Here is a 20,038-nt window from a genome sequence, read left to right on the forward strand (position 1 = left end):
CATCATTCAGTATGGTCAAGTCTCTGCAGTCGACGAAGAAGATGGGGATAGTGATTGTGACATTGACAACTGGGTGCGTCCGAGGATCCCGGGTGAAGTCATCAACAATTGGTCTTCTGAGGAGATTATCCAAGTCACTCTTCTTGAAGAGTAATTTTCTTTGTTTATTCATGCATATCCAAGTCTTACGTTCCGCCCAGGGCGTAATGACTCATTGTAGGGCCCGTCTATGTGACACTTGCATTTTTATCATAAATAAAGGACGCATTTTTGCATTCAAATATTTCGTTCCCTGTCTTTCTATTTTTGCAGTTTTTCAAAATAAAAAATGGCAATGTTTTGTTTAGTTTTCACTTCTTGTTCACACTCATAAGCACATACCATCACTCATGCAGATGCACATCACCGGATCCTATTGATAACGGTTCTGCTATGGCTCGCTTCGACTTTGAAAATCCAATCTTTCAAGCTGAAGAAGAGGGTGATGAAGACTGTGAACTCCCTGAAGAACTTACCAGGTTATTGAAACAGGAAGAAAGGGTCATTCAACCGCATCAAGAGTCTGTTGAAGTGATTAATCTCGGCACCGAGGACGCCAAGAGAGAAATCAAGATAGGGGCTGTTTTGGGAGATGATGTGAAGAAAGGGCTGATTGAATTGCTGCAAGAATACGTTGACATCTTCGCCTGGTCTTATCAGGACATGCCTGGGCTGGACACAAACATCGTGGTACACCGCTTGCCTCTCAAAGAAGGTTGTCCTCCGGTCAAGCAGAAGCTCAGAAGAACAAGACCAGAGATGGCTGTCAAGATAAAGGAAGAAGTGCAAAAGCAGTTGGACGCAGGGTTTCTAGCAGTCACCAATTATCCGCCATGGGTTGCAAACATCGTCCCAGTACCTAAGAAGGATGGAAAGGTACGAATGTGTGTCGACTACCGGGATCTGAACAGAGCTAGCCCTAAAGATGATTTCCCATTACCTCACATCGACGTTTTGGTGGATAATACAGCTCAGTTCTCGGTATTCTCCTTCATGGATGGCTTTTCTGGCTATAACCAAATCAAGATGGCACCAGAGGACATGGAGAAGACAACATTCATAACCCCATGGGGCACCTTCTGCTACAAGGTGATGCCGTTTGGTCTGAAAAATGCCGGAGCAACATATCAGCGAGCGATGGTGACTTTGTTCCATGATATGATTCATCATGAAATCGAGGTTTATGTTGATGATATGATTGCCAAATCTCAGACAGAAGAAGAACATTTGTTGAATTTGCAGAAACTGTTTGAGCGTTTGAGGAAATTCAAACTGAGACTTAACCCGAACAAGTGCACTTTCGGGGTGAGATCGGGAAAATTGCTGGGTTTTGTTGTTAGCGGAAAAGGGATTGAGGTGGATCCCGACAAAGTAAAAGCGATACAGGAAATGCCAGAGCCAAGAACAGAGAAGCAAGTCCGTAGTTTCTTAGGGAGGTTGAACTACATTGCAAGGTTCATCTCTCACCTAACAACCACGTGTGAGCCAATTTTCAAATTGCTGAGGAAAGATCAGGCTATCAGGTGGAATGAAGATTGTCAAAGGGCTTTCGAGAAGATAAAAGAGTATCTACAGAAACCTCCGATCCTTATACCTCCAGTTCCTGGGAGACCTCTGATAATGTACCTATCAGTGACTGAGAACTCGATGGGGTGTGTATTGGGACAGCATGACGAGTCTGGTCGAAAAGAGCATGCCATATACTACCTTAGCAAAAAGTTTACCGACTGTGAAGTCAAATATTCGCAGCTTGAGAAAACTTGCTGTGCTTTGGCCTGGGTTGCTCGCCGACTGAGGCAGTATATGTTGAACCATACTACCTTGTTGATTTCTAAGATGGATCCAGTGAAGTACATCTTTGAGAAGCCGGCTCTCACCGGACGTGTTGCTCGTTGGCAAATGATTTTAACAGAGTACGATATCCAGTATACATCCCAGAAAGCCATCAAAGGGAGTATTCTGTCAGACTATCTTGCTCAGCAGCCGATTGATGATTATGAGCCGATGAAGTTTGAATTCCCTGATGAAGACATCATGTTCCTCAAGATGAAAGACTGTGAAGAGCCAGTTGTTGAGGAGGGACCTGATCCAAACGAAAAGTGGACTTTGTTGTTTGATGGGGCTGTCAATGCTAGAGGAAGTGGAATTGGCGCTGTCATTACAACTCCGAAAGGTGCCCACATGCCTTTCACCGCTCGTTTGAATTTTGAGTGCACAAATAATGAAGCTGAGTACGAGGCCTGTATTTTGGGTATTGAGCAAGCCATTGATCTGAGAATCAAGACTCTGGACATCTTCGGAGATTCAGCTCTGGTGATCAATCAAGTGAATGGTGATTGGAATACTCTCCAGCCCACTCTGGTCCCCTACAGAGACTACACGAGAAGACTGTTGACTTTCTTCACAACAGTAAAATTGTATCATATACCTCGTGATGAGAACCAGATGGCAGACGCACTTGCTACTCTATCCTCCATGATCAAGGTAATTCGTTGGAACCATGCTCCCAGGATCGATGTGATGCGCCTTGACAGGGCCGCGTATGTGTTTGCTGCTGAACTGGTAGTCGATGACAAGCCCTGGTATCACGATATCAAGTGCTTTCTGAAGAGTCAAGAGTACCCTGCAGGGGCATCCAACAATGACAGAAAGACTTTGAGAAGATTGGCAGGTAGTTTCTTCTTGAACAAAGACGATGTGCTGTATAAGAGGAACTTCGACATGGTTTTGCTCAGATGCGTGGACAGACACGAGGCGGACATGTTAATGCAGGAAGTTCATGAAGGTTCCTTCGGTACTCATGTCGGCGGACATGCAATGGCTAAGAAATTGTTGAGAGCGGGTTATTACTGGATGACCATGGAATCAGATTGTTTCAAGTATGCTCGGAAGTGTCATAAATGCCAGATTTATGCTGATAAGGTGCATGTACCGCCGAATCCTCTGAATGTGATGTCTTCGTCGTGGCCGTTTGCCATGTGGGGTATTGACATGATTGGAAAGATTGAGCCGACTGCTTCCAATGGGCATCGCTTCATCCTTGTTGCCATCGACTATTTCACCAAGTGGGTCGAGGCAACATCGTTCGCGAATGTCACCAGACATGTGGTTGCCCGTTTCATCAAGAGAGAAATCATTTGTCGCTATGGGATTCCCGAAAGAATCATTACTGATAATGGTTCTAATCTCAACAACAAAATGATGAAGGAGTTGTGTCAGAACTTCAACATTCAGCATCACAATTCTTCCCCTTACCACGCCCTAAGATGAACGACGCTGTTGAGGCGGCAAATAAGAACATAAAGAAGATTGTGCAGAAGATGGTCGTCACGTACAGAGATTGGCATGAGATGTTACCTTTCGCCTTGCATGGGTACCGCACTTCAGTACGTACATCGACCGGGGCAACCCCTTACTCCCTTGTGTATGGTATGGAAGCAGTCCTACCTGTTGAAGTGGAGATTCCTTCTCTAAGAGTCTTGTTGGATGTCAAGCTAGACGAAGCTGAATGGATTCAGACAAGGTTCAATGAGTTAAGTCTTATCGAAGAGAAGCGAATGGCAGCCATTTGTCATGGGCAGTTGTATCGGAGTCGGATGAAGAGAGCCTTTGATCAGAAAGTGCGTCCTCGTTGTTTCCAAGTCAGAGATTTAGTGTTGAAAAGGATCCTTCCTCCTTAGACAGATCACAGGGGCAAATGGACTCCTAATTATGATGGACCGTATATTGTCACCAAGGTTTTTGATGGTGGGGCCTTAATGCTTGCAACTATGGATGGTGAAGACTTCACTTCCCCTGTGAACTCAGACGCAGTTAAAAAATACTTTGTATAAAAACAGACCCGCTGGACAGTAAAAAGAGTAGTCCAGGCAAAAATGGGCGTCCCGGCGAACCAAGAAAATGAAAAGGTTCGAGCAAAAATTAGGGACAAAAATAAAAAAAAGATTGTACACCCGGTAAGTTGAAAACCTGAAAAGGCAACTTAGGCAAAAATGGGTATCCCGGTGGATTGAAAACCCGAAAAGGGCGATCCAGGCAAAAGTTAGGGATTAAGCGAATGACTGTGTTCTGAGTAGTTCTGAATCTCATCTCGTGCCAATGACTGGAAACTTTCGAAAGGTAGGAAACAGTCCAATCACCTTCTCAGAAGGCTGATCATCTGGAGGATCTTGAAGACGGGCAAGTCATAGCAGAATTGGAACCCAATAGAAATCCATTTCATATTGCCATTAGATTAATTTCTGTTTTTATCTTTTGTGCGATTACCTCTTTCCAGGGATTGCTTCCTGATGTAAATGCCTATTCAGAGGCCATTCAATCAATAAAATCATGTTATTCAGTATATCTCTGTTTTCATTTTCATTTTACTGTTTTGTTTGCAAAAATGACGTCCGAATTTTTTGATAAACATTGCATCATGACACATAAGGGCTTTACAGGTACATGCTTAATAAACATTTAAAATTGCTGTAAATTTTAAGTGCTTTGGATCGTCTATTCAGAACAGATACCCTCGGGGCATTTCCTTAAAATCCCCTGCGGATGATCGTGAATATCTTCCCCAGTGAAGTCACCAACAGACAAATTCGGTGTCTTATCCCTGCAGAGCTGATCAGAGCGTTGGATTCCGCAATCCCCAGCAGGTTCTCACCATTGTACTTCCTCAAGCGGTTGTTTCAGGACATACACTCCCTAGCAGAGTTGACAGTGCCAGACTGTATCTTCCCAGCAGAAGTGGCTGCTCCTTAGAGTTCGATGCCAGATCGATAATCCCAATGCCAGATCCAGGGTTTCTTTCCTTGAAGCAGAACCTCGGTACCGTATCAGTGTTTGCTCCCCCTGCTGAGTCATTTCTCGCATATCGCGGTTGCCAGAACCATTGTAGCTTTCCTCAGCAGCAGGTTTCCAATGCCATCCTCTCCCCACAGAGTTTATGGTGGTGTGTATCTCCAGCAGCCTTATGGAAATCATTCCCCAGCGGATCCCCTTGCCTCGGCTTGGCATTCTACCCAGCATTTCGCATCTCTGCATGTAGAATCATATTGCATTGCATCCTTCCAAATCGCGTAGCATTTCCATTTTCATGGAGCATTACGCCATTGAAAAATTCAAACATACGCATTGTAAGCATAAAACATTCTTGATATCCCAAGTGATAAGCTGGAAGTGGTTTCCAGTACTCAGACTGAAGATTGTTCATGACTTACCTTTGTTATCCCCAGCAAGTGTCATTGGCCCATGCGCCGCCTCTATCATCATTCTCTATCTCTGCCGATACTGACAGGCATGAATGTTCCGGTATCCAGACCGAAGTGGCGTTCAGGCCAGTTTTCCGATATTCAGATCGAAGAAGTTTCCGACGATCAGGTCGATGCAACTTGTGGCGTTCAGGCTAGTGTTCCGATATTCAAATCGAAGTGGCATTCAGGCCAGTTTTCCGGTGTTCAGATCGAAGTGGCATTCAGGCCAGTTTTCCCGGTATCCAGACCGAAGTGGCATTCAGGCCAATGTTCCGGTATCCAGACCGAAGTGGCGTTCAGGCTAGTTTTCCGATATTCAGATCGAAGAAGTTTCCGACGATCAGGTCAACGCAACTTATGGCATTCAGGCCAGTTTTCCCGGTATCCAGACCGAAGTGGCATTCAGGCCAATGTTCAGGTATTCAGACCGAAATGGCATTCAAGCCAGTTTTCCCGATGTTCAGATCGAAGTCATTTCCAGTATTCAGACTGATGAGCGGCATTCAGGCCGTGGTTATTTCTGTGTTACCATTTATTTTGGTATTCAGGTTAGCATTCTTTTTCGGTATTCGGACTGACTCTCACCGTACCAGACGGATTCTTCTTTCAAGGCATTGTTACTTCACTTCACTTCAGTGCAAATTTTTGGGCTTTTATTGTATTCAATCCCTTGATACCTCGAAAGTGCGAAAGCCGCCGCTATCTTCTTTTCGGGTCCCCGGTTGATTGAATAGGGGTAGCTGTAACACCCCAAAATTTGCCCTCCTCATTCATGCATTCACTTTTTAGGTCATTTAGCATTTCATGCCATATTGCATCGCGTCAATCAGAATTAGCTCCAAGAAGCTCGAACATCATCCAGGACACTTTGTGGGTTCTACTTAGATGGTCAGTCAACGCAAGGAATAGACTTGAGGTACTACCAACAGGTCCAATTGGGGCCTGTTCACCGTGCAAATTGCCAGACTTGAAGAAGCAAGAATCGGCTGATGAGTTGTCATGCTCGCTAGGCGAGCAGATGCTTCGCCTAGCGAAGAACACTGTCATGCTCGCTAGGCGAGCAGATCCTTCGCCAGGCGAAGGGCGCGCATTTCAGAAAATATCAGAAAGCTTTGGGCCTCAGCTGACCTCATCCCAAGCCCATTACCCACGAAATCAGTCTATAAATACTGAAGTTTCAGTAGAGGAAAACACACTTGGAGTTACACAGGGAGAACCACGGGAGAAAGATCTTGAGAGAAGGAGACCTAGGAATTACTCTACAGCAATCTTCAGGCAGCTCTGAGGAGTTCACTCCGATTCACACGCTCTTTTGCCTCCGCCTCACGCAAACCTAACAGAGCTTTACAAATCCAGCCGCGCCGTTCGATCGATCTCTCTCATCAGGTATGCCTTTGTTCCTACTACTTTACGCCTTGAATTTGAATATTATGAATGTATGAGGTAACATCAGGTGTTGCCCACGGGTTTATGTTTGTGTATAAATATATGAACAATGCATCGAATGTTTTAATAATTTCGTTTCTGAGATGAATTCCATAGGGTTTTGAGTCCTTAACATCGTGCAGGTATCAACGAGAAATCCAAAACCCGCAGGCCCTCGCTAGCCGCTTCGCTAGGCGAGCCTGTAGCGAAGCTTCGCTAAGCCTTCGCTAGGCGAAGCAGTCGCGAACGTGATAGTATTCGTTTTTTTTTATTCTAACCTGTCTTGTGTTTCCATGGCATTGTTTTCTCTTGATTTCATCCTGTTGCTCTAACCCTTTGTCGAGTTTTGTGAGGGCTCACATGGCTTTTGCAGAGACACTCGCGTGGTTTCCCACTTTATTTGTGGGATACCCCCTGGAGTTTTATTCTGATTATTCGTGTTGACTGATTTCTTTTGACGGTCCAGCTGGAGAGATTTCAGGGTTTCTTGCTCCTTTAACTGCTATAACTTCGGATCTTTATCCGTGTGGTAATTTTTTCCCTTTCTCGTACTTTATCGCTTTCTTAGCTGGAAGACCTCGATAGGAGGCAATGTTTGAGCCCCTTGGTGGCATTTTACTTTGAGATACTTGTTTTGTGTTTTGTATCCCCAGATGTAACGCGGTTCCTTCGTCAAGGACTGCCCGTTTGCCCTCGCGCATCACAAACCCTAAAACCCATAACACACGTTTACTCCTTCTACTACAAGTGAGTAAGTCTCCAAAGGTCGAGCATCCGGTAGATTGCGTAGTAACGTCGTTCATCCAAAACCCATTCCATGACCCCGTAGTTAGCCGAACTACGGCTTGCTCTGATTCTCATTCCTGATGAGATACGTAGGCATAAGACGCGATGTCTTAATGAGCACACTAACCCCCAACCCATAGGTCAGCCGAGCTACGAAGACTCTGATTCTCATATTCAGATGAGATACGTATGCAGTGGATACGACATCCGCGCGAGTCATTTCTCTTAACCTTTTAGTAAATAGTACATTAGATAAACCCACACCCTTTAGACAAAAACCACAAAAGTGGATCCCGTAGAGTACTACGGATGTGTAGGGGTGCTAATACCTTCCCTTCGCATAACCGACTCCCGAACCCAAGATTTGGTTGCGAGACCCCGTCTTGTCCTTTCCTTTTTTCAGGTTTACTTCGAGCGTTTCCTTTCCCTCCTTTGGGATGAATAACGCACGGTGGCGACTCTTCTGTCATTCTCTTTCGCCGGTTGTTTTTTCGCACACTGTATTTTTCAGGTTGCGACATTACATACCTTAGTTTTTCCTTATTGCTAGTTTCATTGCCTCTTAAGTTGTTACTTTTAGTTCGTTTTAGTTGTTTTATAGTATTTTTCTTGGAGCATAATGGGTTCTCCCTTTAGTTGTTTTGATGTGTTTGATGCTTGATTTAAGGTTAACTATGTCGAGCAAAGGAAAAATTGCAGTAGTCAGCAACTGGGAGTGCATGCTAAAGCAAAAAAGATGAACTCAGCCAAAGAAGAAAAATGGAGAAAGCAACTGGGTTCCTAGGGAAAATATGGAATGATTGATGTATTGGAAGGAATATTTGCTTTGTATTGAAGGAAATTCATTTGAATCAAGTGGATAAGATCAAGGGGAGCTAAAAGAGAAAATATGGTACAATAGTACAACCACTACTATGCATTCTCTGTAAGAAAAGGACATGTCGTCTGCGCCCTGCTGCGGCAGCCTGTCACAAGACACCTTATCTCCCATAATTATTCCCTTATACCTGATTCCTTGCATGCTAAGTAGAAGGAATGACGTGAAGACGCTGATTCATGTAATGGGCTTGGTTTGATTTCCTTATTTTAGGTCCATGATCCAAGACATCAAAAGAAACATTAGTGAAGGCTTATTAATAGACATTGATGGAGATTGATAAAGAGAGTTCAACATTATTCAAAATCACATTACAAAAGATAACAATGTGAGGTTAGTGGAGAGAAAAGAGAGAGTTTCTTCTTCTCATCATTCCCTATACCAGTTCCTGAGCCCTGGCGTGACTGGAGTCATCTCTTGTTGATTATACATCTCAAGAAGTCTTCAAGTTACTCTTAGGTTTACATTTCTTTTTTGGTATTTGTTTAAGATCGCATCTTTTGAGAACCATGTCTGTAGTTTGAACTCATCTCATCATGAGCTAAACCTTTTGTATGTTGAGCAATGAGAAGTTAATGTTATGATGTTTTTATGTTAAGTGATGTGTTATTTAGTGTCTTGTTTTATTATGTATTAACTTGCTTGCAAATCTGATTCTTTGGGTGATCAACTTAGAAAAAGATAATAGCTTATTATTGTGAGAGATCCAACAAGTGGATTTCATAATAAAAGTAATTGAAAAAAGTAGCATAGAGATATTCACTTGATTAGTTCACTTAGAGATAAGGAACTACAACTATAAGGGATCTTAGAATACAAGTAGACTTATTTTAGGGTTATAAGTGTCACTTAGAGATTCATTCTCTTGCCTTAGAAATGCATGTTTTGATGTTGTAGAAATACACCTCTAAATCACTTTGACATTTCATGGCACGACACTACACATCATGAGCCCATAGTTATTTCACTAAAATTAATGGACCTTGGCTCAACATGCATTCTCTTGATGTCATTTTACTCTCACCTTGCGGTGTTTAGATATGGTTTAAAGAAGAAAAGTTGAACTTGTGACATTCATATATTATTTTTTATCCTTACTCATGCTTAAGTTCAAAAGATAGTTTCTTACAAAATCAATCTAGGTAACATTCACTCCCTGTGGGTACGATATCCTTACTTTTTATCACTAGCTACTTTTAAACGTACATGTATACTTGCATGTGACACATTTTCAAGCAATAGATCTTGGGCTAAGTGAGTTGATGTTTGTAAACCTAAGAGTAAAGATGGTTTGGGCTTAGTGATCTTCGTTTGGTCAATTTGGCTCTTTTGGCCAAATAAAGATGGAGGTTGATCTTGTGTTCCTCTGCTCGTTGGTGTGGTAGTCTTGCATTTAGATACGGTGGTTCAGTTGTATCTTCCTTGTGTGAGGGTTTGTCATCGGTTTTATGTTCTATTTCTGATCGGTGGAAATGAATGTCTCTTCTTAGTTCCTAAGGAGATGATCTCTCTGATTGGTTTTTGGATGGGATCACTTAGAAAGTTGGATCGGGTATTTAGACGTCCTTTTGGGCAGACCCCATGGATTGGGAATATCCCCCTAAATATCAGGTTTATATGCTTTTACCATTTTTCAACATCAAGAGGGAGTATGGGTGAGATTATACGTTGGAAGGATGAATTTTTTTATATTTTAGATATGAGGTGGTGGAGAACATTCTTTGCCCATGAAGAACCTTTGATATATGATTTCTTATTTGTCCTCTAAGGTATAATTTTGAAAGATATTCCTTTTTTTTGTTAAGTAAATTTTTTTTATATAATTTTTTTTGTTTTTTTAGAATTGGTAGCTCACTCGTGACTATTATACTACCAACTAGGGGTGACAAACGACGCCCTACAAAAGTCCAAAAAAAATAGGGTGGGGCAGAGCAAACATTATGTAGGGTGAGGATTAAAAATCTTGATTTTTCTTGAAAAAATGAGGGTGGGACGAGGCGAGTTCGCAGGTACTACATCTTTTTAATCTAAAAGTTAAAATTTATGTTAATATCCGCACTCACAAAAGCCCACAAGACGAGACATGCATAATAGAGGGTGTGAGACTAAAACTTTGACTCACCCCACTAAGAAGTGCGGGAATACAACAAACCCGATTCATTTTACCATCCTATTAGCAAAGGTTTTCAATCAATATTATACTATGCATAGTAAAATCTGAACTTTATAATGTTCGAGGTATGTAGTTTGAATTCTTTAAATAAAATAATTAAATGGCTATTAGTACTACTAGAATAAAAAGAACAACTTTAAAAAGTTGTATATAAGGATAAAAGTATTTTTAAGTTTATCATGTGACATTAAAAGATAGTTGTATATAAGGATAAAAGTATTTTTAAGTTTATCATGTGACATTAAAAGATAATATGATATTTTAAATTAAGAAATGTATGTATTTTAATTCTAATCATTCTTTTCCCAAAAGTATTCTTTGAAGCAATTATGAGATGATGTCATAATTTGTAAATCAAATCAAACCAATTAACTATTTGTGTACACATTATATTTGTTTGGTAGTAGTAATTAATACCTTCGATTGAGCCGGTCATGAAATTATCCCTTAAGTTTAACATTTTCAAGTTTTTCCAATTTTGAACATCTGCATCAAAAAAGAAAGTAAAGGAAACCCAACATTAAAGATGATTTTCAATAAAAACAATTAAATAATTTATAATATAAAATTATATTAAAGAATACAAGTGTGCACTTCAACAAATCAATTAGAAAAATAAAATGATTTGTTAGATTTAAATTTTTTTATCTATATTAAGAGGATTCAAAGTAATTCATTCTTTTACAACAAAAAGATCATGTATGTTGCATTTAATCCATCCAATTGTAGGAGGTTGCCAAAAAATATCAATGGTCTTCTTGATCCTTGGAGAATGAATGTTGATTGAATCTCTTAAGAGCGCATAATCTAACCATGGAAGAATTGAAAGATTTTGACGTATGATTTCATGATATTAGAACATTATGGCCAAACAAGATTTCCCATGCATAACCTTGCCTTCAAATCTTATCTCGTTTCTAGCATTCCAGATAACATGAAAAATATTAATCAAACAGAGTTGAAGATAACTTGCACTTGAGGAGACTAGTTAAAATTCACGACTTTCCAACAATCCAAGAGGAAGCTCATGGAGAAATGAATGTTGAAGGAAACAGATAACCACTTTTAGATGTTATAGGCAAACTGACAGTCAAAGAACATGTGGTTTGTGTTTTTAGTATGGCTTTGGAAAAGAGAACACATAGAAGTAAATCAAATCCTCTATGATTAGATTATCATCAATATGCATTATAGTATCCATGATTCTTCAAACCAAAAGAGACTTCCAAGGGGGGATACTAATATCCCAAGGAAACTTGCACCATAAGTCACAAGACTTGGGTTTATCAAAGAAGTTATATGCTTGTTTTAGGATTAGAAGACCGTTATCAGATCGAGACCACACCAGATTATCTTCAATGTCCTCCAAAGGAATGTGGAAATTTAAAATATATGAGAGAATATCAGAAAAAGAATTTTGAAATTTCAAGGGGATAGACCAAGTCTTGTTAACCACGAACTCACCAACAAGAGAAGTAAGAGTGGCATGAAAAATATCGGGGATGTTGTTTTTTGAACTAGAGGGACTTTCATCCATGTGTCAAACCAAATATTAATTTGACCACCATTTCCAAGAATCCAATGAGAGTTGTCTATGATAGTACTGAATTGAGATTTAAAGCTACTCCGAGAGTATGAATAAATATGATGAGCAATGGCCCTATTTCTTCTGAGAACACTAGATACAAGCAACATAACTAAACTTTTCTTAGATTGAAGCATGGACCAACACATATGAAGGTTGGAATCTTCTAGAACCAACAGAAGATGAGACCGATGAAGTCAAGAAGGAATGAAATAAACTAAAGGAAGATGAATTGTTATGCTGTGGACATATTCTGAACACTTTATCTGATTGTCTTTATGATCTATACAATGATACCCAATCTGCAACAAAGATTTGGAAAGAACTCGAATTCAAATTCAAGGTTGAAGAGGAAAGTACGAAAAAGTTCTTAATATCTAAATACTTTGATTTTAAAATTTTGGACTCTAAGTCGATTCTTGAACAAGTACACGAGTTACAGGTTCTCGTGAATAAAATAAAAGTTATAAAAATAGACATTTCAGAAGCTTTTCAAGTTGGTGTAATCATTGTAAAATTTACACCTTAGTGGAAAGGATACATGAAGAAATTGTTGCATAGTTATGAGAATTTCTTGTTGGAGAAACTTCATAAACACCTTCACATCGAGGAGGAAACAAATGCTAGAGAAAAGTTTGTGTTCGCTGGATACTCTAAAGCGAATGTTGTGGTTGCAAAAGTAAAGACGAAACATGATGGCATGAAGAATCATCTTGGCCATAAGAAGGAACATAACAATTTCAAGAACTCTAGCGGACAAAAGAGTGTTGCTATGTGTGCGACAAACCAGACCACTTTGCTCGAGATTGCAAGCATAACAAGTCCAAAAACAAAGTTAATATTGTTCATGCCAATGACGACATAATTGCTACGGTGAGCGAGATTATGGTAATAAAAGGCAAAGTGAAAGAATGATGGTATGATACATGTGCTAGCGTGCATGTTTTTGATGACAAAGAAGTATTTAAAACCTATTATGAAGTAAATGATGGACAAGAAGTGCAGATGGGAAATGAAGTACGATATAGATTCGTCGGAATGGGATCCGTCGAACTAAATTTCACTTCTTGAAAGATTTTTAACTCTTGTCAATGTACTTCATGTCCCCGACATGAATATGAACCTTGTTAGTGGGGACTTGTTGGAAAAACCAGGTATTAAGTCTGTATATGAATCAAGAAAACTACTATTAACATGTAATGGTGTATTTGTAGGAAAATGATATTTCGCTGAGGGAATGATCAAACTTTGTACTACCAATAATATTATTAATGAAATTTCTAATTATGCTTATGTGCTTGAATATATTTCTTTATGTCATTCTAGATTAGCACATATTGGTATTAGTACTATGAATAGACTAATTAAATCTGGGTTGATCTCATATAATAGTCATGATTTCGAGAAATATGAAAAATGTGTTAAATAAAAAAATGATCAAGAAACCTTTCAAAAGTGTTGAAAGAAAATTAAATTTGCTTGATCTTGTGCACTCTGATTTGTGTGAGTTTAATGGCATGCTAACCCTGAGGGAAACTAGTATTTCATAACCTTTATCGATAATTTCTCTAGGTTCACACATGTATACCTTTTAAAGCATAAAATGACGCCTTTAATGCCTTTAAAATTTATAAAGCCGAAGTAGAAAATCAATTAAGTAGAAGTATCAAAGTCCTTAGGAGTGATATGGACGGTGAATACTTTTCTACATAATTTAATTTATATTGTGAAGAATATGACATTATAAATGAATGTTGTACACCTAGTACACCACAACAAAATGGTATAGCCAAGATAAAGAATCGAACATATCAAGAAATGATAAATGCTATGTTAATGCATTCTAAGTTTCCATTTAATTTGTGAGGTGAAACATTACTATTTGCATGTCATATAATAAATATGATTCCTTTAAAGCTAACTGGTATTTCTGCATATGAGATATGGAAATGTAGATCATCAAATATCAGTTATTTTAGAGTGTGGGGGTGTGTAGCATATTACAAGAATATGGATCCTAAAAGAACTAAAGTGGGTCCTCGAGGGACCAAATGTGCTTTCTTAGAATATGCATCCAATAACAAAACATATAGACTTTTAAATAAGGAGTTTAATGTAATTGTTGAATCCCGAGTTGTGGAGTTCTTTGAAAACCTTATCATGAAGGATAAGGAATATGAGATTCCCACGAATAAAGAATCTTGTGATGAAGATTCTCCATAGATTATTGAAATACAACCCAAAAGTATTTCACATATTGTTAAAAAACAACCTGAGCCTAGGATAAGCAAAAGAGCCTGAAAATCTATTGTTCTAGGACCAAATGAAATTGATTATCAACTCATTTCTTTTTATCTAGTTGAAGTAAATTGTGAGAATGATGTTCATAAGATACTTATTATTCTTCAATTAGAGGATGATTCTAGAATCTATAAAGAACCATTGGCTTCAAGGGAATATTCTTTTTAGAAAGATGTTATCCAAGATGAAATAGATTCAATTATTTCAAACCACACTTGGGAACTTGTCGATCTTCCAAAGGGTTCAAGGCCTATTGGTTGTAAATGGGTGTTTAGAAAGAAGCATCATAGTGATGGTACATTAAACACCTACAAGGCTAAATTAGTATCAAAAGGGTTTAGACAAAAAGAAGGTGTTGATTATTTCGACACGTATGCACCAGTAGCAAGGACGACGACAATAAGAGTATTGTTTGCATTAGCTTCTCCGAATGATCTTATAGTTCATCAAATGGATGTTAAAACAAAATTCTTAAATGGAGATCTCTATGAGGAAATCTACATGGAACAACCAGAAGGTTATGTGCTTCCTGGAAATGAACAAAAGGTATGCAAACTTGTCAAATCCTTATATGGTTTAAAGTAGGTACCAAAACAATGGCATCAAAAGTTTTACTCTATCGTTCTTTCAAATGGATTTACTCCAAATTCTTATGACAAATGTTTGTACACAAAGGTGCATGAAAACATTGTAATATTTTTGTGTCTATATGTTGATGATATGTTGATCATTTAGCAATGAGATGAATGGAATTTTAAAAACAAAGTTTTCTAACTTCTATATTTAAGATGAAAGATGGTGGACTAGTTGACACTATTTTTGAGATCAAAGTAAAACGAAATAGCGGGGGTTATGAACTTAGTCAAACACATTATATTAAGAAAATGTTAGATAAGTTCAAACACCTGCACTTTAAGGAAGTAAACACTCCCTTTGATCCTAGTGTCAAACTTCAAAAGAACAATGGAAGAATTATGACCAATTGGAATATGCAAGTGCAATTGGATGTCTAATATATTTAATGTAATGCACCAGACTTGACATAGAATTTGCAGTTAATAAGATGAGTATATTTACTAGTAATCCAAATGGTGAACATTGGAAGGCCATAACTAGGATTTCCGATTACCTCTTAAAGACTAAAAATATTGGCCTTCATTATGGTTGATTTCCTGCCATACTAGAAGGGTATAACGATGTGAGTTGAATATCGAGTGTTGGAGATCATAAATCTACAACTGGGTGGATATTTACATTAGTTGGAGGTGCGATTTCTTGGAAGAGCAAGAAACAAACATGCATTACTCTTTCGATCATGAAATTAGAGTTTGTGGCTCTTGCTTCCGCTGGTCAAGAAATAGAATGGTTAAGGGACCTTCTGTTGGAAGTTTCATTGGCTAAAAACAATATTTTGAAAGTGTTGATATATTTTGATAGCCAAGCCATCCTAGCAAGAGCATTCTTTCATGAGAAAATTGATAAAGGATGGGATCATTTCACTGACATATATACGAATAAGCTATAATTTAGTTGGTCTTTTTATTAAGTCACTGGCCAGAGACTTAGTAAAGACTACCTCGAGAGGTATGAGATTGAAACTCCTTCCATAAGGGTTCCGACAACGGTAACAACCCAATATAAATTAACAAATCTTAATCTTAGATTCAATGTGTAACAACAAGTCGTTGATTTGGATGTTTGTGCCACATTCTATGACAATATTGACTATTACATATTGAGGATTGAGTTTTTTCAAACTCTTAATGAAGTTCTATATCGGGGATATTCATCTCAAGAAATAGATACAAACTAAACTTCACCTATATGAATTTCTAGATAGTGTCATCTCAAATTAAGAGTTGGAGTTTCTCTCGTTAGAAATTCACGAAATCAGAAAAAGCACATGACCATAAATATTGTTATGCGAGAGATGTAGGAGAAAAACCATTAAAGAGTGTGTGTAAGGTAACATCGCTATAATCACAAGGGATAACGGTTCAAAGCATTGCTACCTAACATTTCGATTAGACTTTGCGTTATCTTTACTAAAGTTAAGTTCAAATCGAAAGACACTTAACTTTATTAACATTCTTTGTTTCTCTTTTCTGGAATTGGTCTTGTCATTATTAGAACAAGTGGGAGATTGTTGTAATTTATGAACAATAAATGTCCATGGATATGTTCCGGAATGACAAGAAAAGTAGAAGTGAGTAAATGCCAATAAATACTTAGGAAATAGTCTCACATAGAAAGTGACACTCACATTAAAAGTCTTTATAAAGAGTTATGTCAATTAACTCAACAGAAGGACAAAAGAGTATAAAGTGTTACATGGACAAGTATGATGGTCTCAAGCATTATGCCACTTGTCTCCTCCATACCCCCCATCGCAGGTGTCGCCACCAGCGACACCGGCTCTGCCTCTGGTACCGGGTCCGAGGGCGTGTGCGTAGATGCACTGGTGGCGGCTTGTAGGAGGTACTTGAACACTTAGGCACGACGTATCAGAGCAATTAGGCTACTCGCGACGTTATACGGAGGCGTCAGTGGCGCTCAGGAGGCTGTCCTTAGGTCAACATGTAATAAACGGTTGTTGCTCTTATTTTCTATCGTTGCTTGAGTTTGAATTTTGAATTCGGAAATAGGCAACACTTCGTGAAGTGTTGCAGAATGAAGATATGCAGCTCTTGGAAAATGTTACTGCAGGCGAAACAACACAACTTTTGGTAAAATTGTTGCTGAAAGGATGTTGTTTTATCAAGGATCGCAACCTTGTGAAACAACACAAATATGACATATAAATAAATCATTTCGAATTCAGAAATCACATCACAAAATACATATCATCTACAGAAAATTTTAGATTCTCATCCCTACATTCGAGTTTTCATCCGTCTTGTGCAAACTCGTAGGGGTGTACATGAGTTGGGTCAACCCACAAAATTCGGTCAAACCCACCCAAAAAAATCCAAAAAAGTGGGTTGGATCGGGTATTGGGTGGATATGGGTTTGAAAATTAAAAAACTCATTAAAAAAATCGGGTTTCGGGTGAAACCGGACCCAAATCCAAAAAACCCATTGACCCACAAATCAAAAATTTATTATTACAATTTTAATGATTTTGATGAATATTATCTTAGTTATTGCAATTTTAGTCTCTTAAGATTTAATATTTTTGTGAATAACGACTTTAACTAATTTTGAATGTTTCACCATGTAATATTTTTGATGCTAATACAATTTTATGTCACACCACTTTAATTTGTTGCTAGTATTTTATAATAATTTTATTAATTGATGATATCATTTATTATTTTATGATGCTAAAAGATAGTAAAAATAAGTTATTTAATTTTTTTTAAGAAAATATAAATACTGAGTAATTTTTATGAAAAAAATATGATGACTCATCATTTTGTTATTTAATATTAATAAAAATAAAAATTATTTGGACAACCCACTATCCAACTCAATCCAACCCGAAAATTAGTGGGTTTGCCCAAACCGATCCATTGGTGTAACGAGTGATTATTTTACCTAACCAAAACCGAAATATCCTATATGGATCGGGTATTTAGTTTGACCAAACATAATACAAACCGACCCACGTACATCCCTACAAACTCAAGTATAAGTTGAATTATCTTGAGTATTAATCTTGCATGGAAACTCTAAGACATTCAAGAGTGCTTGAGATACTATAAGAAAAGTGATTCATTCGCAATTCCAGTCTGAATCCATTCAATCTTAAAGCTTTATCTAACAATAATAAACTCAAAAGAACATATAACCACAGTTGAGAGCTAAAATCATAGCGAAAGGTTGTTTAAAAAACAAAAATGGTGTTGCTAGATATCGAATTCAGGATCTCTATGCTTTTCACTACTGTTATTTAAAACAATCGTGATTATTTTTCTGTTATGATATATTAATTTCTTTTTAAAAAGAAAATTTACCATCATCATGTATTATTTAATTAGACATTATAAACCTCTCAACTTAAAGCTATTATTGAGAATATAATCTTTTATGTTTTAGATTGTAAATTCTTAAACAAAAACTTAATTATTCAAGAGCAAGAAACTTTGTAGCAAAATTATAATATAGAAATACTTACTTTAGTTTTGCTATAAGTAACACTAAAATTTCCGTCTCTAAATTCGTGTATGTGAAAACAAGGACCACATTGGATGTATATTTTGTTTCTCTCTTCTAATTAATTGTATTAATTAATTTTTTTTAACTATTAGATTTAAACCAGAATGATGACTGAAGGAAAAATGCAGGAGATGATCTTATCGGTAAAAACAATAATAACAATAAAGTACCTTCAACATGCAGATTATTTGTAAGTTGATTACCACTCAAGTTCAATTGTTCCAGTAGGTTAAATATAACAAGATATCACCCCTTAGACCGTTATATGAAAGGTCTAAGGTCTCCAACTCTTTTAGTTTAGGAAATCCTTCAAATGAAATAGATTAGACTATGAAAAGTTTACACTTCTACCAAATATATTCTACAATGCTTTTTATTTTCTACACAAATATTTTTTTTAATTACTTTATTTCAATATTTGCAATTGATAAGTAAACATGGCTGAATGAAGAAACAAAATAAATCATGTGAAATATTAATCATCTAATTAAAATGCTTTTGTTTCAAAGTTTAAAAAATTATTCATGAGAATATGGTTATGAGAGTGCAATGTTCTCATATTTGATTCAAGTTTTAAAGTTAGTTTTAAGATATCTTTTATTCTAAAAAATCTTCTTTACACCTATTTCTTTTTTTTTTTTTTGAAAATTTTACTATCCTACAATCTTTCTGCCGGCAAAATTCCAAAGTACCACTCATTTCTATATACATACTAATTACCATTGTTTCAAACAAATTTTTATTTTGTATAAAACAACCATCCATTTATTTAAATAATAAAATATAAAAAAAATCACCAATTACAGTTCGACTTTGTATTTAAATAATAAAAAATTAGTTAATTAAAATAATTATGTTAATATAAATTAATTTAAATTATTTTATTATAATTTAAAAACTAATTAATACATATTTAGTATTAATTTTAATATTTATTTTTAAGTATATTATTTAATATATATATTTATTATTAATATAAAATTCTTAAAAAAAATGAGCCTCCCTCTCAATTTGGGAATGCTCTATTTATTTTTATTGGGGCCGACCATTCATTGGACGGACACTCTTATGAGACAATTGTTTTTATATGGAAAGATGGTATTTTGAAATATTATTGTTGTAGTGAATATATATAGGGTAATATTGCATAGTAGTAAAAAATTCTTTTTATTTCAAAGCTAAGACGGTGTGAATATAACATTTCCATAAAAATAATTTTAATCATCTATAACATTCCACTACCACTTACATTAACTATTTTTTTTAATTATAAATTAAACAAATTTTATAATTTATTCTTAAAAATTTAAATTTCTATCAACAAATAAATTGGAATAATATAACTCTAAATCTTGAAACAAACACATCGTCGATATAAAAAAATCATCATAGTACTAAAGATTTTATAAAACCATCCATAAAACTATTTTTTTTACATTATTAATTTGTGATTT

At 37.0% G+C, this 20,038-nt stretch overlaps 1 protein-coding gene across 1 annotated transcript in view; it reads right to left on the reverse strand.

Annotated features, from left to right (window-relative positions):
• The window catches only part of LOC127104826 (receptor-like protein 9a), a 59,313-nt gene that overhangs the window by 11,651 nt on the left and 27,624 nt on the right, over positions 1-20,038 (reverse strand). The window contains 2 exon segments of the mRNA XM_051041973.1: positions 10,958-11,026; positions 18,755-18,830. Coding sequence (XP_050897930.1) covers positions 10,958-11,026; positions 18,755-18,830 — 145 coding nt within the window.

The sequence above is a fragment of the Lathyrus oleraceus genome, chromosome 7 (assembly GCF_024323335.1).
Source record: "Lathyrus oleraceus cultivar Zhongwan6 chromosome 7, CAAS_Psat_ZW6_1.0, whole genome shotgun sequence".
In the NCBI taxonomy this organism is placed as follows: domain Eukaryota; kingdom Viridiplantae; phylum Streptophyta; class Magnoliopsida; order Fabales; family Fabaceae; genus Lathyrus; species Lathyrus oleraceus.